Source organism: Nipponia nippon, unplaced genomic scaffold (genome assembly GCF_047370975.1).
Source record: "Nipponia nippon isolate SJK-2023a ecotype South Korea unplaced genomic scaffold, ASM4737097v1 scaffold_15, whole genome shotgun sequence".
In the NCBI taxonomy this organism is placed as follows: domain Eukaryota; kingdom Metazoa; phylum Chordata; class Aves; order Pelecaniformes; family Threskiornithidae; genus Nipponia; species Nipponia nippon.
This window is the reverse complement of record NW_028262331.1, coordinates 4,319,906-4,343,790: the sequence shown is the minus strand read 5'-3', so window position 1 is coordinate 4,343,790 and position 23,885 is coordinate 4,319,906. Positions and strand designations below refer to the sequence as shown.

The following is a 23,885-nucleotide window of genomic DNA, read 5'->3' as shown; positions in this document are numbered from 1 at the left end:
TGTAGTGCTACAGCAGAAGTCAGTTCTTAATGAATATTATAATAAGCACTAAATTATAATTTACTGCTCAAGAAATCCGTTTTGAAACGCAGCCCATTTAAGAGAAAATGAGGGGGAGCGGCTTTCAAGCCATTTACCTGGCTGGATCAAACCCCAGATCGAGTCCCCAGCAAAATCCTGAAGTGGCCATAAACGCTTGGGGCATTTACTGGCCTGGGACCCGCCACCGACCACGTCTCGGGGCTGGACGCGCAATGGTGGCAGCGACGTGACCCACCGAGGCGGGACTGGGACGTCGTATCCCCCGGGAACAAGCAATTATGTGACTTCAATATTTTATTTACTCCCTGATAAAACGCTGGGGTGTTAACCCACCTGGCACGGGAGCGGGTGACAGCATTAATCCGGCAAAAGTGCTTGTGCGTTAACGAGTCCGCGATGTCCCCGTTTGCAGAGCCGAGCCTCTGTCACTCCCCGTTACGGAGCGGTTTTCCTTCCTTTCGTGGTGCCGGTTGCAGCGGGTTCAGCCCTGTTGCTACGGCACTGGGGCACATCTGGGCATGTTTTTTGGAGCTTATCACGCAAATCGCTTCTCCGGTAGCACAAAGCAACACGGTACCTTCCTTACCGCCGAGGCTCGGCCGGTCGGGATCGCTGCACCACTGAATGACCTGGCTCCAAAGCGGGTTTTAGCTCTTTGGTCACCGATTTGGTGTTGGTGTGCCAGAAACAACCTGGGAAACCCAACTGGGGGAAAAAAAAAAAAGGATAAAAGTTTAAAGCGATGTTCAGTGGCCGCCTTGAGCCCGCAGGAGCTGGTGGTGGAGCTCGTCCCCTCCTTTCCAGTGCCGAGTCAGCTGTGATTTTGGGAGAGCCACAGCCGTCCGTCCTCATCGCCACCCTGGGGAGGGTCATTCCCTTAGCAAAAATGCAAAGACTGGACTTGTTAGGAATAAACATTCCCAGGTGAGAAATAAAGCTGCATGGCTTATAAAATTCAAGCAAAAGCCCTCTCTGTTTTAATTGGGGCTGCACTTAAAAGCTGGTAATTGCTATATCCTTTGTTACAAGTAACGGGGCCATGAAGTGCTTTTCACTCAGCGTCTGCAAAATAAATAGCAGGTTTTTGTCTTAGTGTGGTTTGCGGGGAAACACCGGTCATCATCTCCGTGTGCAGCCTGCTGCTGCAAGCAGAAGGGGAAAATGAAGCTGTAACATCCTAATTGGAAGCATAGACGTGCCTCATTATCCTCCGCTGGCTGTCGGCGAGAGGCGAGGATCGGCTCAGACAGGGACATTTCTATGACGGGATGAGTTTCCCAGCAGACAACAACTGGCTGAGGGCACAAAGTGGGCTCCTGCTTTCTTCAGGGAGGGAGGGAAGGGAGGTGAGGGATTTCCAAAGCTACGCCCACACTTGGAGAGTTTGCCAAAGCAGATAAATGGCAAAGCTCTCCTAGAAACGTGGGTCATCCCGCCAAACTGAGTATTCACCCCCCCAGCGCATCCCCTCCCGACAACACAACAGCAAACGGCCCAGCTCTACTGGAAAAGCACGCTTCAGGATACGATGCATCCAAGTTTCTTCTTTTTCCACTTACATTTGCTGTCCAGGCAGAGCTGAGGACCTGGACCTGCATGGGAGACCACTCCTGGCTGGAAGGGGTTTGGTCTCCCCATTTCTGTCCCCTGACCATGAAACCAAAAAAATCAGCTCGTGGGAATGAGAAGCCGAGTCTGGTTTGCTTAACCAAAGGGACCGAGCACGGTGCCACCCGAGCGACGGGCTGGCTCGGGGGACACGCAGCCCGCCTGTTCCCTTGCGCGCAGGGGGACTCTCTTCCTCCGGGGCAGCTCGTTGCGGTACTCAGGAACCGGCTGCGAAGGCGTCAGGAGAACAAATAAAGCCCAGGGCACCTCGGTGAACAGACAAGACCTAGAGCCAGTTCGCTACAAGCACTTTGTACCTCGGGCCCTTTTACACGCAGGCTCAGAGGGTGCTAGCAATTTATATACCCATGAATTAACAGGCGTGCTTAGCATCAGTGGTTATCGGGCCCATCGTGGGTCTGTTTGGGCAGAACATTAATGACGGGTGATGAGATAACACCTTCACTTTTTTTTTTTCCTTCCCTTTTTCAGTATTATAGGAAAGAAGAGCACGCTGCCTCCGCATGCCTCACCTGGAGGAAGGCCCCGGAGCACCGCAGGACCAACCGACCAGTCCTGTCCAGCGGCACTGGACGAGCCCGGGTTTTGCGTTTTTTTCCGTAACCGTGCAGCGTTCGCTCTAGCCCAGGCCAACCCCTCTAGTTCAAAGCAAATTGCACGTTTCTTTGGAAGCAAATGCAATTAAGGCGAGACAACCTCACAGGTCACATCACAGCAAGATGCCATAACAGCCGGTGATGCGGTACCAACGCATGACGGGTGCCTGGGCCTCTTCGTCCAGGGAAAAGCTCAGCAGGGAAAGGGCAGGGATGAAAGGAGGTGTAGAAACCCTGTAAGCACCTCTTTGCCATAGCTAAAAGCACAAAGAGGGCTTGAACAAGAAAGCACGCGAGAGGCAGCAGCAAGCGCCGCGTCAGGAACCGCACTTAGGCCAACTGTCATTTCTGTGGACTTTATTGTCATTTTCTCTTCAGTTCTAGAGTACAAAAGCATGCAAAAAATAGCCTCTCTATTCATGGTACATATTTACAGTGTAACGGCCACGTGCCATTACAGTACTGAGTGCATATACATCATGCTTGAATTATAGCACAGTACATACAGAGTCATATATTTAACATCAAGTATAGCAAGAGACTTAAATACTAACAGAACAGGCCTAAAAACCAGAAACAGCAGCAAAATTACGGCACAGAGGATCCAAGTTATATCCCCAAAAGTTGCAATTTATTTCTCCTTGAATTTACACTATTTTTTTGGAACGCTTTGACGGATGGCTTGTGGTTACTGCCCGAGGGCCTGGGCGTCCGCCAGCAGCGACTCTGAGCATACATGGCTTTTCTTCAGGAAGGGGAGGTGAAAGGCAGCGGCTAGCTCTTGAGCTCCTTTCCTTCCCTCGTCCCGTGGAAGGCTGCGGTCAGGGTAACAGGGCCATGGGATAACCCAGGTTAATTCAGGTTGGAAGGGACCTGATCAGAGCATGCTCTTCTGTAGGAGGCTCTGGGCCAGAAAAGAAATCCCTTTCACTGCTTTGCTCAGCAAACACCACTGTTAACATGCCCTGGTAAAGTGAAGAAGTTTGGTACCCAAACTAAGTTATACATGCACACAAAAACCCAACTACCTGCTTTCCAGTCTCCAGTATTGCTGCTGGACACCCGACGTGCTCCTGCTCTCAGCAGGACCCCCAGCACTGCAGCGCAGCCCTCCTTCCCTTGGAAACGTTTTGACACTTACCGAGATCCCCGTCCCCTCGGGGCCTTTCCTGCTATCGCCACCCGACACAAAGGGGAGAGCGCCCATCCCAAAGCAGGACTGCCTTTTATTGTAGCAGCACAGTAATACTGAGCAGCTAGCAGAACACTGAAGGGGTGGGCTCCATGCCTGGAAATCACTGATGAAGATGTCCGAGACCATAAATGATCCTTTTAACTCGCACAGCCAGGCTGCCCAGAGACAACGCTGGAGAAAACAATCCCTGCTGCGTTTGTTCTGAAGCTCTTCCGTTAACTGCACCATTCAAGGATAACTTGCAATCGTGTGACAGCTGCTCACATACCCGATTGTGCTGCTTGGTGTAAAAAAGCCCAAAGCACCAGCTACGGGACATTGCTCGCTGCAGCCGGCGGGGGCTGAGGGGCTCTGAGGGCAAGCGAGGACGGGCAGGACCCTTAGAGAGCCAGCACCTGTGGCTGGCAGGACGAAGCTCCTGGTTTTCTTGGGCAAAATGTGAGAGGGAAAGCACCGAACCAGAGAGCAAACGAGCTCCCCCAGCCACACACCGCAGAAATGGAGAAAAACCTCCTTCAGCCCCTGCCGCAGCGCTGCTGATGGCTTCAGGATACAGAGCCGTGCTGAAGGAACATAAAGGTCCTCCCACCAGCTTCCCCCTGCAAGTCTGGCAATAAATAAGGAATTAAAACTCATCCTGGGAGTTGTTTCATTGAGCTGCAATTCATTTTGCATGGAGCAGCTACGCTGTCCCCCCACTGGGCTCCCTTCAGATGCGGCCGTACACAAGATCAGCTTTCCCACGACCAACCCTGATGCTGCCCAACCACCGGCTGCTCCCACCTTCCCCGTTTTATTCCCCAAGAATATTTTCCAGGGCTGCACTTGTCAAAGCACTCTCCCTAGGACCCCAAACAACGCAGCTTGGGTTAGCAACGCCACGCTGCAAGGAGCTGTGGCTGTATTTAGCCTCAGTGGGTTTTGCACCGTTTGCTTGCCTTGGGGGCCAAACTCTGGCATGGAGCAGGGGAGATGAAGGCCTGCCAAAAGGGGACAGGCAGGCACAGAATGGGGCACAGCGGCCGGAGCGTGCTGGGCTCACCAGAGGCCCTGTACTTATCAGGGTTGTCCCCCATGGTCTATCACAGCAGATATGCAAGCAGATACCTACAGCTGCCACGTTTTCCATCTCCGACCCCCCCAACCTCTCTCTGCAGCGGGGAAGGGCAGCAGCCCGTGCTGGTGCCCGCGGCAGCCTGCAGCCCCCCGCGCCTGCGAACCTGCAGCGCTCCCTCGGCACAAAGCTCCAGGTACACTTTCAGCTCTGAAACTCAGATTGCTCTAACCTACAAGACGCAAAAAGCGAACCACCATCCGGACAGGAGATGTTGGCCCCAGCCATGACACAAACAAGATATGTAACTGACGCCACCATGAGCAGCAAAGGACAGGCCTGACTTATCCACCCTCAAAATGATGCTGAAGAAAACATGTCAAAGACACGTGTGGCACTTGATCTTTCAGAAAGCCCAGTCTTTTGCTGTGCAGCTTGCTTCTTGTGTCTCAAGGCACTGAAAAAATAAAAACTAAGTGTGACTGGGCTGTGATTACTGCTGCAGGTGATTTAGTTTCTCTTGTGAGCACGGGCTCCTACACGGATCGGGCTGGAGAGATGGTGCTGCAGCCAAAACTTCCAGGTCTTCCTTCTGCCCTAAGCAGCACAGACACCTGGAAACACCCAGCCACAGGCTGGCTACAAATACCCTCTCTGTTCTGCACACCCGCTCCATAGACCTGCTCCTGCTCCAGGGCTAAATCATGCGGCTACACCATGTCTGCCCACGCTGCGATTTCTCACGGATACATCACTGGGAAAACCACCGCCCAAAGCAGAGCCTCAGCACGGGCACAGCTTGGGGAGGCGGCGTTATAAACACTGCAAGTGGATACCCATGCATCCATTCACATGCTGCAATACATCATTAAAGAGCTGAAAACCTCATTTATTTGCAAGTGTGACATTCATAGGGACATATTCCTGCCCAAAGGGTTAAACACATTCACTGCAGTATTCCTTTGTGCCAGTCAGGAGAGACTACACCAGGATTTTTACTTAGCACTACACCTCCCAAGCCAAAGGCCTAGAGGTAATAATTGAGCAAGACAGAGAGAAATCTACCTCCTGGAGATCAAAACGATGTGCAATTTCCCCAAAAGAGAAATTTCCTTCACAGTCTCTCAATCTGGGCTCATCCCCAAGCTGGAAAAGCCAACCAAAGCTGACCAGAGCCCAGCAAGTGCAGTTCAGAGCATCCCAGTATGTCTTTTCCCAGGATGGCGGTGCTCCAGGAATAGCACGGGCAAGCGAGGATTTGGAGGGGAAAAAATACAGAGCCCATACAAAAGCATCAGAGCGTGCCTACGCCAGCTCTTCTTGCTGCTCGGAGGAGCCCTGCCATGCTGAACCCCATCCCCTCCTTCACGGAGAGAAGCGAGACTTTAGCCATCCAGCTAAAGAGAATGACTTTCCTGATGGATAGAAGGATTGGCTTGCCGGAGATATTTACTTTTAAATAAAAACTCTCTCTTTAGTCTCTTCCTTTCTTCAGAGCAGAAGTAGCATTGCTCTGAGCTGCCCTGACATGCACATAAACAAGCAAGGATTTAATTTCAGCTAAGTGAGAAGCAGAGCGTATTTTTGCAGGAGTCCTACCAAGCCTTTGAACAAATCCGAGTGTTTCTCTTGCTGCTAGTGCACCTTTCTAATTTCATTTCACACAAGTTTTCAGGCTGCTGTCTGCGACGCAATACAGGTGGTTTCTGGAGGTATAAAGGAAAAACCCACAAGGCTGGCAGATTTGCTGGAGGAACAAGGTATGACACGAGCCCAGCTGTACAGTTCTGGTTGCTCCCTGGACCTGTGGAAACAGCTCCAGAAGGATTTCCTTCAGCAAAAAGGGCAATTTTTTCAAAGTAGATTTTGGGAACATCATAAAACCCCACCCATTTCCCCCATTCCCCTCCAAAACTGCAGCAGCGCTTCAGCTACCACTAAAGGAACATGACATAGAGCTCATTTGTAAGCGATCGTTCGTTTGGTCGCATTAATTGAGGCTGAGAGCAGCTTTCCTGCAGCCTTGCCCTGCTAGCTCCCACCCCCTTGGGCATTACTAGAGTAACCCCAACAACTGCCTGGATTAGCAAAGTGTTTCTCCATTTCCAAATTATTCTTACCATGTATTAGAAATACAATAAATAACCCCACGTTTGCAGTCTGAGCTCTCTGAGCACCACCCAAGTGTTGCTAAGACCTCAGAAGTCCCATGGGGATAAGGATTACCCGTACTCCCTTTTCTCCCAGAGCTAAGGCGACTTCCCGAGATGTGCCCTTGTCCCGAGGCCACCCCTCTGCGCAGGCTGGGGGCTCACCCCACATCACAGCCGTCCTCCCCGCTGCCGGCAGCCTGGCCCTGCTGCAGCAGAGCTCCACCACAGCCAGCCCCGGGGACACCAGCTGGAGAGAGCCCATTTTTCTGCAAACCGGAGGCCAGACAGTTTGCTCCTACCAGTGCCCCAGGGCTGCTCAGCTCGGCCCCTGGTGTGCAGCAGGACCTGGTGGCACCCCAGCGCTTTGTCCCCAGCACAGACCAGTTTGCCCCAGGTGCAGCCCAGCCGCTTGCATCCACTCCCCATGCAGAAACCTCCCGGCCCGTCCTTCCTCCCACATTTGCAGAGCCCCCGCTGCGCTCTCAGCCTTGCCAAGTCCCCATCTCCATTTTCACTCCCTTTCACTGGGTGCTTAAACCTTCCCTACGAGGCAGCAGCGTCCAAGCACACGCTCAAGTGTGCTGACCCGCGGGATGGATCACTGTGCACAGCCGAAGCAGAACCACAGGCCCTCGGAAGATGCTGAGCACATGGTCGGTGCAGGCAGACGCACAAATGCGGGCAGCATTTACCATCTGGATGTGAGCGGTGCAGAGCACAGGCCCAGAGCAGTAACCGTTACAGGATACAATCCCTTTGCCTGCTTTAAAAATTAAAGGTCTCCTTAATAAAACACATTAGCTGCAACACTATTTCCCAATTTGCCAATATTTACAGGCGAGACGTGGGGCAGAGCCCAGGCTGGCGACTGCTTCTGGGCATCCCACCAAGGTGGCTGAAGACCAGCGAAGGGGAGCGGCAGGCTGCAGACGGGGAGCAGAAGGCACCAGCAGCAAAGCCCAGTTAGGAAAACGTTGGGAACCACCAAACTAGACTGCAGTAAACAGAACGGGAACACCAGCCTACCAGTCGCTACCAACAATCCTTGTACATGTATCCCCTCGCACAAAAAATTAGGGGACTGAAAGTCCCAAGCCCTCAAGATTAACCTAAAAAAAGACAGTAAAATGATTATGTAGGAACCAAATTTAATTGTGTCCTTTATTTAAGTACTATAAAATAAGAATCCAATCCCATTGGCTTCCCAGGGGCATGTTCATACCCCATAAAGCTCAAGAGAAAATATTGACATATGTTTTGATGGATTGATGTCACTGGTTTTTACTCTCCGAGTGCAAGAGTGAAATTCCTGATTATACACACAGTCCGTATAGTCAACAGCCACTGAAATAGCTGCATTTGCCCTTATAAGTGCAATCTCTCACCTGCTGTCAAACTGTAGAGATGAAGCTTCTAATCCCAAGTTTAGAAGCAATCTATGGATAAAATAGCAGCATCAGCACGTGCATAAAAATTACAGTCTTAAAATAAAATTAAAAATTAAAGCCTTTAAAAAAACAAAAAGATTGAGTTTTGATCTCATTTGTGTTCTGTAGCTTTCCTTAGTCTAGAAACCCTCCACCAACATCTTCCATCTTAAGAAGCTCTCCCAGTCTGGGTCATTTATCAGTAAATTAAAGTTTAAAAGCATCAGGTACATAATTTTAAAGGAGCTGCTAAGAGATGAGTGAGGGAAAGAAAATCACCCTTAAATAAAATAAACCCCAAACCTGCGACTTCTTTTCAGCTTTGAGAACAAGGTCCAGGCGCACAGGACCGGGTGCAGCTGATGCAGTGCAATCTCAGCTCTTCGGGAAGAGCGCATTTGGTTAGCCGATGTCCCCGGTGCACTAAGCCTTTCCGTGTAACAGCATAGCCCAATGCTCCAGATCTCTATGACGTTCAAAGGCTTGTTGCACGTTACAGAGAATATCCTGTAGTTCTTCTATTTTATGGCACTGCCCTGACTAAAGCCATCAACGCTGGAAGGATTTACACTGTGCAAAACTGAGGGATAAGGAAAGAAGGGGAAAAAAGAGAAAGAAAGGCATAGAGAGTGACAGTGCTCACTCCAAAAGGAAGATCTCATCCTCATTTAACCGATATCCATAGAAATCTTGCTGTCGACTCCAACAGGAGCAGGACTGTGTCCTAGTATACAGAAGTGCTTTACCTGTGCATGAAATAAAACAGTTGCCCTCTGATCTAAGACCTGGCTCCAATGTAATTTTTTTTTTCCTGATGCTTGAAATAGAGAATGCAAAAAAGCAAGGAAAAAGTCTCTGGGGCGAATAACCCATGAGACAATGTTTGGTTTGCTGCATTACAAATAAAACCACATTCATCAGCCAAGACACCCAACTACAAAGCCCACACGTGAAGCACAAGTGGAGAGCAAGGCACACACGGAGGAGCACACGGACATCTCGCATGAGGAATGCAGCCGCCCACGGGGCCGAGCCAGCCCTCTGCCAGCCGCGCTGCCTGAGGACTTGCTCTTCTTATTGCGGCTCTGTTCATCCTTTCTGGTTTTCTGGGTTGGTCTGGTTTGTTTGGGTTTTTTTTTTTTTTTTTTTTTTTTGTTTGTTTGTTTGTTTTTTTTCTTTTGCTTTGCAGGCCCTGGACTTGGCGATGAGGGCAGATGTGTGCTAGACAACACCACGATGGGTACAACAGCAGCAGCACGTGAGCGACCAGCCTGCGACAGCCGGGCAGCTTCAGGATGTAGCTTCATCTTCACACACATCAGGCAGCTCCGGGTCCCTGCCTCCTTCTCTGCTCCCTTGTTTTCTACATGAATGGCAAGGAAATAAAGAGATTACAGGCACATAGCAATGCAAGAAATAAAGCAGGGGGTGTTTTTTCCAACAGGCAACCCAGGTCAACATCATCAATATTAAGAGGGAACAGCAAAGAACCAGCCTGTTGTGCTGGCACCACATAAAAAGCTCGGCAATATCCCAGCTCGATGTGCTGCAGTGCTATGCTCATATACTTGCTTGGTCTCTGTGCTCCGAGGACTGAGCTTTGCACTTCCCTGAGTGCCCTTCTCCCAGCTGCAGCATCACAAGGAGGTATCTGGTTCTTGGAGAAAGTCTTGCAGACCAGCAGCAATGTTTCCAAATTATCTAGTTTGTATTTGGGGAGTTCTGGTTTGCTTTTCTTTAATCTGATTTTTTTTTTTTAAAAAGAACAGACTGATGGTTTGATACCGTAACTGGTTCTCCAAAGCTATGCTGTAAAAATGCAACAAAAACTGAATGCTTCTACCAGAACCCAGTTTTCCCTACACAACAGCTGTTTGATTCCAGTTTCTCTGAGTTTGGTCCCCAAAATCGCCCAGCACATGACAGAAGCAGTCCCTAAGAGACAGCCGAGGTAACTTACTTGCATTGTGTGTATGCCATGATAGCTTCTTTTTCAAAGAAACCAGAAATGATCAAAATCATGTTCCCTTCTCCCTCTGTTCCAGCAAAGTCCTGTGATACACCTGACCTTGAACCTGGAGCGTGGACCATTTCCCTAGGTAGGGAGGCTGAGGAACAGCTCTGTCTTCGGTGCCTGTCATCATCCCCTTTAAATGATTTACCACCCCGCACAGGAGCGGAGGCTTCTTTCTCCGGAACAGCACAGGCAGCTCTGCACAGCTCAGCTCCCTGCCTGCAGCTGCCTGGCATGTCCTGCTGAGCCCGCTCTGTGCCCAGGGTGTGTTCAACACTCCCCTGCTGCCCTGAGCAGCTTCTGCCTCTTCGAATGCCTTGATTCAGCATGGGAGGGGTGGAACAGGTTGACCTGACAGCTGTGCACGGTGGTGAATATCAGCTAAACTCAGGTTGCACGTACAGCAGCTGAGATCAAGGCATCAGTCTGCATGGGAGCCAGGGCTCGTGCTGTGAGGCCTGAGGCTGAATGTGAATCTCCATTAAATAACTCTATTTAAGAAACAAGACTGTATTTCTGCTACATTTTTTAAACCCCAGGCAAGTGAAGCCTGACCTGTGCAATTATCCAAGACACCACATCGCTGTTAACCACAGCAGCTGCAGGAAGATCACAACCACTGAGTTTTTACACTGTGTTTCATGCCCAGCAAGGAATGAGCCTCAGAGCAGTTCCCTCCGAAACGCAGTCAGCACGGGACAGGGATGGAGTGGGACAACCTACAAAGAGCTGAATCACAGCATATATACATGCACATTGCTGGTAAGTGCTTAATTCTTCCACTGAGTCCCCATTTAATACCAGTAATCTGCCCTCGTCTAGGCTGGTGATGTCCCCTTCCTCTCTGCTGAGGACACAGGCAAACTTTGGGGGCAAACTGACCATGGCTGGGCTGCACAGTCATTCCTGAAATACATCTTGAAATAAAAAGGGTCGTTCCTCACAACGAAGTTCTCTATGAAAAATGTAGCAGCAGGCAGCAGCACCAGCTGTCACCGACAGCGCCACGTCAGTCCCCATCCTCCTCCGCCTGCCTTCTCCTAACTATTTTTGGAGAATCTCTGCAGGTCCTTCCTCACTCAGAGCGGGCAGCATCCTGGCTCGAGCTCATCTGTTTGTCTTGGAGACATAAACTAGGCCAGCCAGAGCCTCCAGAGCAGTGGAGCTGCTCCCAAAGGTATTTAGAGGCATGTGGTTATTTCCCAGCCTCTCACCCCAGACCAGATGTCCCCAGGCCTGGGAGGAGGCTGGGCACTAGATCCTGAGACTTCACACTGACATGTTTGTAAACAGTTTATCACAGTTTGCAGTGAATGTTATTTTGTTATTTAACAGAATTAATTGGAGAGACTGCTTCCTGGAAGGGTCTGTGCAACTGGTTGGACAAATGCCTGTGTTTTATTGAAGTCCTGGCTGAGGTGGGGTGGGTGGTCACACAGAGTGGACAATTTTGGTCAGCCCAGAGCTCTCCCAGCATGGCATCAGAGGCAGAAGCACAGGGGAACAGTAGAACAGCTGGAGCAGAGGTGGCTCTGGCTCTATTGCTTTTGCATAACCACTAAATATTAAACCTGGGCTCAAATCACAAAGCTCATCTTTTCCCAAATTCTGTAGCTATTCCCTCCATGAATGTGGGGCTGAGCAGCAGTTCCTGCTAAAACCCAACTGGCGTTTTTTACCCCTCCCTCCCCATAGAAGGCTGAAACACCAAAGAACCACGAATAATAATAATAATAAAAGAAAGCATACATAAACATTAGTGTCACACACACAGAATTACTGCGGTAAAACTGCTCCTATAGGAAGGAAGGAAGGAGCCGAATGCTCGCACTACCACATAAATCACACAGGCTGAGGAGAGGACACATGTTTCTACAGCACCCAGGGGAAACACAAACACTGAATTACCTTAAAGACGGATGCAAATATACAGATGTGTTTAAGAGGAGCCTGTCCCTGAGAGCAAAACAATGAGACAAAGGAAAAAGTGATCATGAAGATGATGGCAGCAGGCAAAGGAGCTTGGATTTCTGTACCTAACAAGCCTAGCGAGCAGAGTGAAATGGAGGACAGAGCAGCAGACACATTTACTTGCAGCTCAAAGGACAGATGAGGATGGGCACTGGTAGCACTGGTACAAACCCACTCCAGCCCCTACCACTGCCATTGATATGGCTTTTAGTTGGGTTTGACTGTTCTAATAGCATCTACGTGTTACCGACCTGAAATCTTCCTGGGACTGGGGAGACAGACACCGAGCAGAGACCAAGGGAGCATCTTTAGTGGAAACATCTGGCAAATTTAAACCCAACCTGCAGCCGTTCCCTTGTCAAAGATGATGCTGTAAACCTACCTGCCCTAGGGGGATCTCTGCAGCCTATTTTTGAGCAGCCCTATGGCACCGAGCTCTGGGAATTTCTCAGCATAAAGCCCCCATGAGGCAGGCACCTCTGGGCTGCTTTTGGAGAAGCTGTTTCTGCTGGGAGACCTGGGTCAGCCACTTTTTTACCTCTCTCCCCCCCTGGCTTCCTTGTGCCTGGCTTACATGGACAGTATGGCCCTAAGGGCAGTGATGGCTCTTTTGCTCTCTTTTCGGGAAGGCTGGAAACAGGGTAGGCTTTCTAAATACTGACTGATCCCCTGTACAGGAGCTGACAACCACATTTCATCAATAGTAATAGCAGCCATAATGGGAAAGTAAATTGGGTCTGTCAAAACACAGCAATTAATTTGATAGGTAGTAGTTGCAATAAATGGCAGTAATAAAATGTGGTGAAGCCAGTGCTGACTCAATTAGGAGAAATCTGGAGCAGGCAGAAGAAATGTAGCAAACACTGCTAACAGAAACCCAGAACTTAGCTGTGAACACTAAACAGCTGGGTTTAAAAAAATACTCTGCAACTGGAAAAATTAGAAATGATCAATTGCTTCTGCAGCCACTGTTAATGACAGGCTTGAACCTGGCCATGGTCTGCAGGATCTACGAGGCTCAATGAATCACTGCATCTTCTGGGAGATCCAGTGTTGAAAGGCAGGATCCGGTGCTGCCCCCACACCCGGCCCTGGCTACTGTGCAGCTGACGGGGTAAAGTGACAGCCAGCAGCGCTCACACACAGCTTCTAGGTGTGCAGAGGTGCTCTCATGGGAGAGGCAGCTGTTGCAAACCAAGAATTGCTAAATGGGGGCATCTTCATTTTAGTTCCCTGTCTGGTGAATGTGCCTGCCGTTTTAACAGCTGCTTTTTTAACTTTTCAGTGCTATTAAAACAAAGCAATAGATAACACCCAGGAGAGGATTTGCTTCTTCCAGGTCTAAGGAGTGCTAAAAAAGCCCTCTCTCCTCCAGTACTAATTTAAGAACTATTTCAAAATCACTGGTGTCTTAATGGTGTCCTCTAAAGGAACAAAGGCTGCGGCAAACATGAAAGGCCATCTGCTCTCGCGAAGACTTCTGCACGAAGCATTTCTAAGAACAGAGCCCAGCACACTGTGTATAAGTAATGCAGGGAGAAATTAAAAAAAGATTCAACCACATGATTTAGTTTTCTCCTCTCCAAATCCCAAAGAGTGATCTTAAAGGACAGATCCATTTTAAGAGCCATCAATTAGGCATCAAATACCAGAAAGCAGACTCAGCTGTCAGAGGATTTCCTGCAAAATATATTCTCAGTATGGGCACAGATGTAAGATGCTTGAAGCAGCAGTGAGTGGGGCTCTGGCAATTTCACATGCGGCCTAATTAAATAAATTGAATGTGAAACTGGAATTTTCAAATTGCTTTTTTTCTTATATAGAAACACAACAAGTTATTTTCTACTATAACTAGAAGGACATGCAGTATTACAAAAGCCGATTTATCTCTCTCTAAAGGCACTGCCACAGGGGAGGAGAAGCTCTGTGGTGGAGAGCTTGGGAACTTGTGGCTCGCTTTTCTCTCAGCTCCTCGTGGGCAACCACAGAGCAGCGCGGCCAGAGAGCAGCGATGGCTGCAGGTGCTGCCCTTCTGGCAAGTCCCACTTTTGGGGTCCCCTGTCCAGCTATGGGGGTGGAAACGGTGCCTGACATTCAGGAACTCTGCAGAGCCTTTATGCTACAACAATATTATATGTTCTTGCTAGGTCCTAGAAATTTATAGTAATCCAAACTCAGTCAAAACTTATTTTAACTAACACAGCGCTATTCATAACATTTGCACTGATGTTATATTCTATATGTTTATTAAGGGTGCTTTTACTACAGAACAAACTGCTATGAATGAAGAACTGGATGGGCTTAGTGTCTAGCTCTGTTTACCCCTGTGGAAACGACACTGTAGATAACTCACTGCACAATGAACATTCCCAATTAGACTCGGTTCCTTTAAAAATCAATGTCATTAGATTCAACAAATCTATTTAAATTTAAAGCAATTTTCATTAGATTCAACCAGTGCAGCATTTTTCAAAGTTTGAAATAATAATCCACATTCCTGAAAAAAAAGCATCCCTGCTGTAGTGTTTAATATACGACATTATTGTTGAAGAGACCTAGCCAATGTCTTTCCTTTAAACAGAAGGGTTTTGAGCTGGGTTCTCAAAGCTCCAGTTGTGCATGAATTAATTTAGGATAAAGTCAATTGTTACTGCCCAAAATTGCCACTGATGGCATGTGATTGAGAAGTTAAGTGCAGAAGTTAGTGCAGCAGAGAATTGGCACAAAGATCATTCACATTCTTTTTGGACATCTCTAAGCGATGACGCTGCTGGGCAGAGGCCAGCCCAGCACCGCTGCAGCTCCATCCCTGACCTGACATGTTCTTGTAAACCAAGGGCACGCTGGACACAGCAGCACAACAGTGGAAATTATACATGGTTTTCAAAAACCTTTTAGTATAGTCCTGTACAAGGGAACTGAATGCAAACATGGGGCTGAAATGAGTAGAGACAGGGAAAGATACTGGTTTTGTATAGCCTGAGAAGAATTTGACTAGCAACTTTAGAAAGGAGACACAAAAATAAAAATGGAGGCTTACAGCTCGTCTTGAAGGCCTAAAAATATTTTTAAAGGGATTAGACGTTGATAATGTGGCTAATTAGAAACTTCACAGCTACATCGGATCAAGTGAACTTTACTTATTCTGAGCAGATAATAAAGCACCCGGCCCCACACAGGAACCAGCCACAGGATCAGGGTCAAGAAGTTTTCCTACCAGTTCGTTAGTGGCATGGGCTTTTAAGCATCTCAAATGAAGGTGGAAGGAAACAAGTCCCTCTTGGAAACAGGCTCAAGGTACTAGAACAGCAGACCACCTTGAAATATCAATTCAGGCAGAGCTTGAAAAGAAGAAATCCTGCCTTGCTCTGAATTAGCTGTCCTGGACAATGGGAAGCATAAAATACATTTTTCTTCAAATTTAGTAAAAGTTCTCCCATCTCAGAGCAATGCAATGCAGTGACCAGGAATCACAGTGAAGATATGGGCAGGGACGTGTGTCAAACTAGCAATAACTACTTTGGAAGGCAATGAGCCAAGGGAAACAAACGAGGACAAATCCCTTGTGCTAAGCTGGCAAAGGAGCTGTGACTGCCATGCTCTTCAGATATGTCCCCACAGCAGCGCTCAGTCTATGGGGTGTTTAACTGTTAAACTGCTGTCTAATATTAACTGGTCCTGGACTCAAAGGCAAAGCCTTTACTGAAGTCTCTGATACACAGTTAGGCCCTAAAGCATCATTATCCTTAATTGAGCTGAGCCCTTAAATCCCCACACACCCATGAGAGAGAGACACTCCTCTATTTGCATTGTCAAAGGTGCAGTGAGACTCTTAGCATGCCCTCGTGGGAGTCTGCTAGGCATGGTACTGGGATTTTGGGTGGAAAAGGATCATTCCGGGACAACACAGCCTTGTTGTGAGCTGCAGCCTTAACAGATTCTGCAGGGTGAGAACATGAAAATAACTGTCCCAGGGCAGGCTAATAGTCCATCTGTTACTTACTGGACTGATGGCCCAGAATCCTGGCTCTGAAAGGGATCAGTAACCAACATGAGGGAGAAAGAGTTAGAGACAAATAAAGGACAGAGAAATCCTTCCACCCCTCACATATCCAAGACCATTGTGTTTAAAAAATTTTGATGAATCTAATAATTAATTTGTCTATTCCCTTTTTAATCCCAGTATAGCCATTTATATCCAGCGTCCAAAATATTCCATTACAATGTGTCCCACCATTTCAAAATTGGGTGTGTGAAAAAATACTGTATGTTTTCTCAAATGAAAGAGCAATGTCAAAGTGTTCTCTGCTGTCTGCCCATGTGTCTCCATGGTGTCTCCGCCCAGACTTGGGCCCCAGACCACAGACAAACCACATCACCTCATTTCCAGCTCATAAAACATGCAAACTGCTCATCTGGTGCCTTTTCTCTTGTCCATAAGAGGGAGAGAAGAACTAAACCCTCTAATACATATCTAGACTCGACTCTAATTAAACTTATTTTAGTTCACCAATCTCTAATGGATCTTTGATCACAGTGTATTATAAACTAGCAGGTTAAAAATCAGACCCAAGTTTAGCACCTTACATGTGTTTAGGCCAAACCAATTTTACAGAGAACTGAATCTATAAAGAGTACTTAGGCTGCTTTACTGCATTGTATTTTAACCCTAGAAGAATTGAGGTAGATTTTAGCCTCAGTATTTGATTTAGAAGGGAGCTTTGTCCTTAAATGCTACAGAAAAGATTTGCAAACTGCTTCCTTCATCCTCCCCACACACCTTTACTCTGCACGTGCAGCAGAGCCAGGTAAAGCTGTATATACGTACATCAGTAAGTTCCCTGGAGCAGACATGGACCTCTCCTCCCGTCTGGTCTGAACCTCGAATGGATTTCCAAAGGAGCGTTTTCTTAGCATGGCCTTCACTAAGATCTTTGAGGAAGGAAAACAGACCAGTGAGAACAGCAGGACTGACATATCGCCCCCTTGAAGCTAGTTCAAAGGAGCCTAACATCAGTTTCTTTAATAATTCAACAGACATTTAACGGAATTACAGCTAGAGCACAAACTAGAGAAAGCCACAGAACAGCTACGTGAGTTCCAGGCAGTGTCAAGGCCACTCCCTCAGGCAGTGAGCTTAGACCCCTGGATGCAGACCATTGCTGGCAAGAGGTGAAGCAGACACTGCCAACCACTGTCTGCCACTCGTGGTGGTCCAAGGCTGTGAGAAAGAGGCACCAGAGCTCTCCTGGGCCATCCTCCCAGGCAGGCACTGTGCAGAGAGTGCCGCCAGCTCCTGCGGGTTCAAAGGCAAAGGTCCTGCTGTCAAGGGGAAAGGATGGTTTTCACTCCCCTAGCTGGCTGTTGGGGCAAGTGTCTATATTAACATCACACCACAAGAGCTTTGAAAACATGTCCTCATGCTCAACACCCCTCTCCCCAGTACGAGGAACCCCCAAAGGCACCTGCATCATAGGAATCGCCCAGAGCAAACCTCCAAGCTCACTACACACAAACTGCCGAGAGAGCCCTGAACACCCACTTGTGATCCCCCAAGGCTGGCAGGCAAGCGCCAGCTATGTACTCCACTGGCAGATACCCTCTCCCTGCTTCTCTGGCCAGATCACCTCCAGGTTGGGAGCCTTCATTTTGAGGATTCAAATGAAGTGTCTTGCAACCTCTAGATTAATGTAACAAAACACACTTGGGATGCTTCTGGTGTTTTGGGATGTCTGATATCAGACACTTTGAGGGTGTGACCCTCCAGCTCTTATGAGAGCAGCCAGACAGATATAAACAGGGCTGCTCACACAGTCAGGCCCTGCAGAGTCAGGCTGCTGCAGTACTCAAGAGACACAGAAAGTTCACACTGGGTTAAAAGACCAAGTTTCTCATGCCAGGAGCACACGTGTACCCTCTCCAAACCTCCTTCACCAGTTGAGAGCTTCAGCAAAGTATCATGCTCTTGACCCATGCAGAGGATGTGGTTGTGGTTTATACATACCACAGCTGGCAAACTCGGGATCGTCTTCACAGAGTTCTTCACCTCCTCCTCTGTCACCTCCACCACAGTACAGTGCTCTTCCTCCAGTGGCAGGGGCTCCTCACCACCCTTGGTTAGCCATGGATGCACCTGTGTGGGGAGGAACACAGAGGCAGCTGTGGGTCTCCCTTCTACAGCAGAGCACAATGATGCTGGTGACAACAGGGAAACGGGGGCACAGGACTGATTATGGGGGTAAGCTGCCTGTTGGTACTGCTCCACTTTCCACTTACACCAATGTGGCTCAAACAGCTCCCGTGGAAATCGCTGCCATCTGGTGCCTGGCCAGACAGTATCCCCTAATGCCCAGTGCTGTCACACCCACTGCCACCAACCAGCATCTTGGAAGAACCCAGCACCCTCTGAATCAAGTTTAAAACGCTTTGAAAATCTGAGTTATCCAGAGCCTTTTAATCTTTTTCTCTCATATGCACGCATTTCATCTAGGGTTACATGTGCTCGCTACCTGGGAGAATCAAGATCCTGTATACATCTACACAAACAAGGGTTTAGGCACTTAAAATGGAGTACTGGGGCCTGAGTACTGAGGACCTGTGCTGCTGCAATGGTCTCCTGCCTACATAAATAGAGAAATAACACACTTTGCCACCCGGACACTACGTAAACCTCTACACACCCACACAAAGGAGGAAGGAGGCAGTTTCCCACCATCCCTCCCTGTCGCTGACGTGCTGCTGTGGAAGGGAGCTGACAGCAGGACAGGGCGAGGCTCTCTGCTGCCCACATCCAGGGCTGGATGTTTTGCCTGTCAGGGAGAGCAATCTCCAGTGTTGGTGCTAGAAAGGCCTGCCTCACCCCCCAGCATGAGGAGTTTGATTAGGATGGATGGTTACTGCCTACTGCCATTCCAACGAGTTGGATGCAGGTGTCCAGAGCATTCTCCAAGGGCTTAGTGATGAGCTTCTTTACGGCACTTAATTAAGTTGCATTTTCCAAAGATTGTTAATTGTGCTTATAACAACTCCTTTCAAAGGCGCATCACCACATCCAGCCTTAAGCGAAACCAGTGCACTAAACCCTACAGTTTATCTGGGGTTTGTGGACATTTCAGCTCGGGAGAGGACTGCCTAGCCATATATTCAATGTTCCTCATATGAAACAATTTGCTTGATTTATTTTCATGGTGAACAGCAATTCCAAGCCCAGTTGGCAGAGCAGTTAAGGTATTTGTCCAGCCTAACCCCCTCATATAATTCTACCGCCTCCTTCCAGCTTTTGCCATGTTTATCTTCAATGTTGAATATCAAAGATTTATCAACTCTAAATGATCACATACGAGAAGCAGCACGGAACTAATGCTTGCCAGCACAAGAACGTTTGCAGCCATGTCAGGATTTTATCTTACAAGTAAGGAACGTGAAAGAGGAAGAGGAGGGGAGTGTGAAAAAAGGGGAAAACAAAATGGAAGAAACCCAGGGAGGAGCAGAAGGAGGCCTGGAACAGCCACTTATAAACATCTGACTACACAAGAAGCCAAGGCTGGAGCCCCAGTGCCATGCAGCCAGCTGCATGCTACTGCAGAGCAAAGACGCTCCTTGGGATTAGTCTGTGAATGCAAATATGGAGGGAGCGTGTTATCTCCTCATCTGGATTGCATCAGCTGCACACGTTTGGCTCTTCTGTACTCTGGGCTGGATTTCTTCAGTGATGGTGGTAGTCACTCCACAGTTGCCTCTGCCAAGAAGCTGCTTGGCCATCATCTTTCTTGGGGGAACAACAGAAGAAAGCTGCCCTTTTTCTATTGCCTCTCGTGGGATGGTTTCCTTGGTTGAGAACATGAGAAAAGCAGTGCTCAAGACCCTGGGCTGAGCCCAGAGCCCAGCCTGGTGCAAGAGACACATGCTCTTTCAGCTTCAAACACAAGTCCTCAAGCACATCAAGCATCTTCAGTGCAAGGCCAGGGATAAGATGGAGCACCCTGCTCTGCTCTTCTCCCCAGGGTTCTTAAAGGGCTCAGGTTTCCACGTGAAGTGCCTGCAAGAGCTGCCAAGTGAAATCACTTAATACAGCCCCAAAGCACTTCCCACCATCACCAGCTGTGGCCTCCTGGGCATGGAAGGAAGTGACATCACATTTCTTCTCAAAGTTCAACCTTCCTACCATGAGCTTTGGTGGCAAATGTGCTGGTGTTGGCCTGAGACAAAGAGAAGAAGAGTTGCGTGCCCCGCAGACGATGCTGATGGATCTCTGCAGAAATCTTGAGAGTCTCCAGCAGGTTCAAAGCCTCAGTGGGGTGTAACATGAGAACAGAAAGCCCATGCAAAAACAGAACGAAGCCAAGCCTTGTGAAGCATTGTGCTCTACCAGTCCTAGTCACTCCCTGCGTTAATAAGCAATCCCCCAACTAAAGCTGATAGAAACAAATATGCTGCCTTGAGGCCGTTGACCATGCAAGCACCAGAGGAACGCATTTCCAGCCCCTGTAACACAGGTCCAACACTGACAGCACAGGCTCTGCAGCTAGCAGTCCCCATGACAATGTCGATTCTCCCGGGGATTCACTGAGGATCAGCCAGCTTTTGAGCAATTTTAATTTAAATAAGTAAACAAGAAAGCTTTTGTCAATATTCCCCAACAAGCAGCAGTGACAGAGCTGTTACATGCTGCAAAATGAGCAACCTCCCTTTCCGAGGCAGTGTGCCAGAGAAAGCTCCCAAAACAAACTCCGGGAATAGCTCTGCCTCATTAGAAGGTACCAAAGGAACAACAAAATCAGCTGAGAGAAAAGACTATGATATCAATGTCCAATTTACCTTAATTTCAGGGACTGTTATCCTTGTTTCTGGATTTTTATCAAGCATGCGCAGGATCAGTTCCTTGAGCTCTTCACTTATCTGTGCTCTGAGTAAAGAAAACAGCAGCATACAGTTAACAAGGGAATTGTAAGTGCTCAAGGCATGCACAGTCCTTACCGCAGTTACTCAGCAGAGAATCCGCTCTGCTCAGAAGGTATTTTCTCTGCAAACCCGGCTTGAGAAAGGAAGGTCTAGTTGGCTTGGTTCCTTCTCAGGCACCATGGTCACCGCTAAGGGGTTTGGTTATCCTGTTCTGCCCACTAACACAGCAGCACACTCTCAAAATGCAGCACAAGGCTCAGGGGAATGGATCTAAGGACATTTTTGAAGACAACACATTATAGAGGAATTTCAGAGAACAGATTCTGGGACACCAAAATGTTACTGAGAGCAGAACTGGAGCTGGGCTCTATGATACAAGAAGGGCACAACTTGATTTGCCAAACCTGCATCATGAGCAACCCTGTGGTGGACAAAACATTCCCATTTGATGTTCAAGTTCCCAGCTAAGCTTGCAGGTTACGTTAATTAAATTGCTTCCATGAACACTGATGGCAGGCTGTTTGGTAACTCGGTATTTCCTACCTGTATAGATGAGCCTTGGGGTAACAAAAGGAGGGAATGAACAGACATAACTAAAAGAGAAATGCACCTGCCTGAACCCAGAAGGCATCCTATTCACATGGAGCCCTTGGTCCTGCAGTCTGTCCCTTTAGTCCAAAGGCTTCAATGACTTCGGTTGCTAATGATGCAGGCAACGTCTTTGAAACACACTTGATCATTATGATCAAAGTGCTACTGAAATAAAATGCCAACGTATGACAGAATTGTATTAGGCAGCTGAAAGCCTGTATCACAAATTACTTTTAAGGAGCTGTGTTTCTGCACGGAGATAGGATCTGGCAGCATAAAATGTCACTCCCCAGCAGGGCTGGATTTCAGATTGAAAACACTGTGAGGAGAAGGTGCTGTGCCCACCTCCTCTGCGCCCTTCCCAAGCAGAGGAGAGAATAAACTATCATAAACCTAAATGAAGACCATATCACAGTAAGGGATATTTTAGTCTGATGAAAACAGAGCTGCTGTTTAATAATTTATGAATACTTTATGTAGACTTTGGTTATGGGATCTTTAACAAACAACCACAAGGGAACACTGCTTGTTCAGTGTGAAGGGGCAGAAAGTGGGTTCAGTTTAAAGTCTGAACACCTTCAGAGTTGCATCGAGGCTCTGCAGTACACAGGCAATATGGCCCAGACAAGAGGAATGGCAGGACAAGTCCTCAGAGGCTTCCCACTGCCTAGGCGGAACTGCAGGAGAAAATTTAGGTGGGAATGGGAACAACTGTGCTGCTCTTGAGATGAGTTCCAGGCACAAAGGATCAGCGATGGGGAGTGACAGTGCATTTAGCAAGTCAGAATAAACAGACTCCTAAGGGAGGACCACACTGAGATGCAGGTGAGATGGTGTTTTTAAAATACTTAACATCAGATCTGTGCCAAACTGGCAACAGCTTTATTTAAAATACAAGAAATAGACTATATAATCACCTAACATTTCTGGGCAACAGATTGATTTCTACACAACATAGGATTAATGTCGTAAGGAAAAGCCCTGTAAACAGGATCACAGAGTTTCAGGTAGGTGATAACCAGGTAACAGACCGCATCACCCTGTCTCTATTTTTCCTTCTCTCCATTCTGCCATGGCACATGCCATATCCAATGGCATTTTTCATCTGAAAAGCCTGCGCTATCTGTAATTTCTCAGAGTCATAGTCCTGTAACAGCTTTCAGGAAAATGCCAAGCATCATAGAGCTCAGCACCCATGTGGGAGAGCTGCCAGCACCATAGATCATTTTAGAGGGTGCCCACAGGTCAGAGAACATTGTCCTGGACTTCACCAGGAGGGACTACACAAAGCTTCTGGCTCTCTTAATACATGTCTGGACAGAAACTTCTCCAGCTTGCTTTTTAGTCATGCCAGGATCATCAGGATGTGAGCTAACTCCATTTACCCTGTATCATGCCAAGGACTCACTGACATGAATGAGAACTCCAGAGGGATAAATATTTATCCCAGCGTCTCTAAGGGAAGGGAAGGGACAATGAGGCCGGTACAGTCAGCTCCATCTCTGTCCTAAAGGTTGTCAGGAAACAGGCAATGAGTTTCCATGGACTGTCTGCAAACAGGAATGTGTCTTTTGTAACCATGGCGAAATAAATTGAAACCAAAATATTCCTAACTGTAGCAAGGTGCTAATTCTGTGGGAGGTCAGGGTGGATCCAGTCCAGCTAATTCCAGCTTTATAGGCATCTCTGTTACTGCCTTTATCTAACAAATAGATGTAGTTTAGACAGCTGTCACTACCCAGTAACTCTCTGCTCCTCCAACAACCTAACGAAGGGTGCAGCCTTTTTTAGACTGGGAGAGCAGGTCACCGAGAAATCCAAATAAATCATGCAGCCTAATTATCGCTGAAGGAAATGTCTGAATGAAGAAAAGGTTCTTAGCACAACCCAGTTAGCCCATTAAATGTTAATAACTTACTGCAGAGACAGATGGGAACAGTCACTTGTAAGCTGACTGCTAACCCAAATATATGATGGCTGAGAGAAGATGGGCATTTTGCCAGGACCCAAGCAAGCAGAAAGACCATGCCAGGGAAACAAACTTCTTTTTTCCTGCAGTGCTGTCAAGACAAAATCCTGCCCCAACTGCAGAGCAACCGGTGGCAACACAGCAATGTGGCATGACCAGCCTTTGTGCTCTTAATGCCGAAGCCTGGTTAGCTGTAAAACCTCACCAATGGCACAGGGCTGGCTTGCCAGAGTTGCTCCATACCCAGGAATGGTGCCCGTGTTTGCCATCAAACAAGTGGCCTGACCTTGTGGAGGTCCTTGGGCGGTGTGCTCAACACAGCCCTCGCTGTGGGCTCCATCAG

The 23,885-nt window shown here is 48.1% G+C and overlaps 1 protein-coding gene across 3 annotated transcripts in view; it reads right to left on the bottom strand.

Moving 5' to 3' along the window:
- Positions 1–2,607: 2,607 nt before the first annotated feature.
- Positions 2,608–23,885, bottom strand: part of CAMKK1 (calcium/calmodulin dependent protein kinase kinase 1) — a 109,617-nt gene continuing 88,339 nt past the window's right edge. For all 3 annotated transcript variants that reach the window (XM_087751829.1, XM_087751831.1, XM_087751830.1), the window contains 4 exons: positions 20,899–20,986; positions 18,086–18,214; positions 16,910–17,013; positions 2,608–9,459 (listed from right to left, as the gene is read on the bottom strand). In XM_087751829.1, coding sequence (XP_087607955.1) covers positions 9,387–9,459; positions 16,910–17,013; positions 18,086–18,214; positions 20,899–20,986 — 394 coding nt within the window. In that variant the 3' untranslated portion in view covers positions 2,608–9,386. The remainder of the gene's footprint in view (positions 9,460–16,909; positions 17,014–18,085; positions 18,215–20,898; positions 20,987–23,885) is intronic.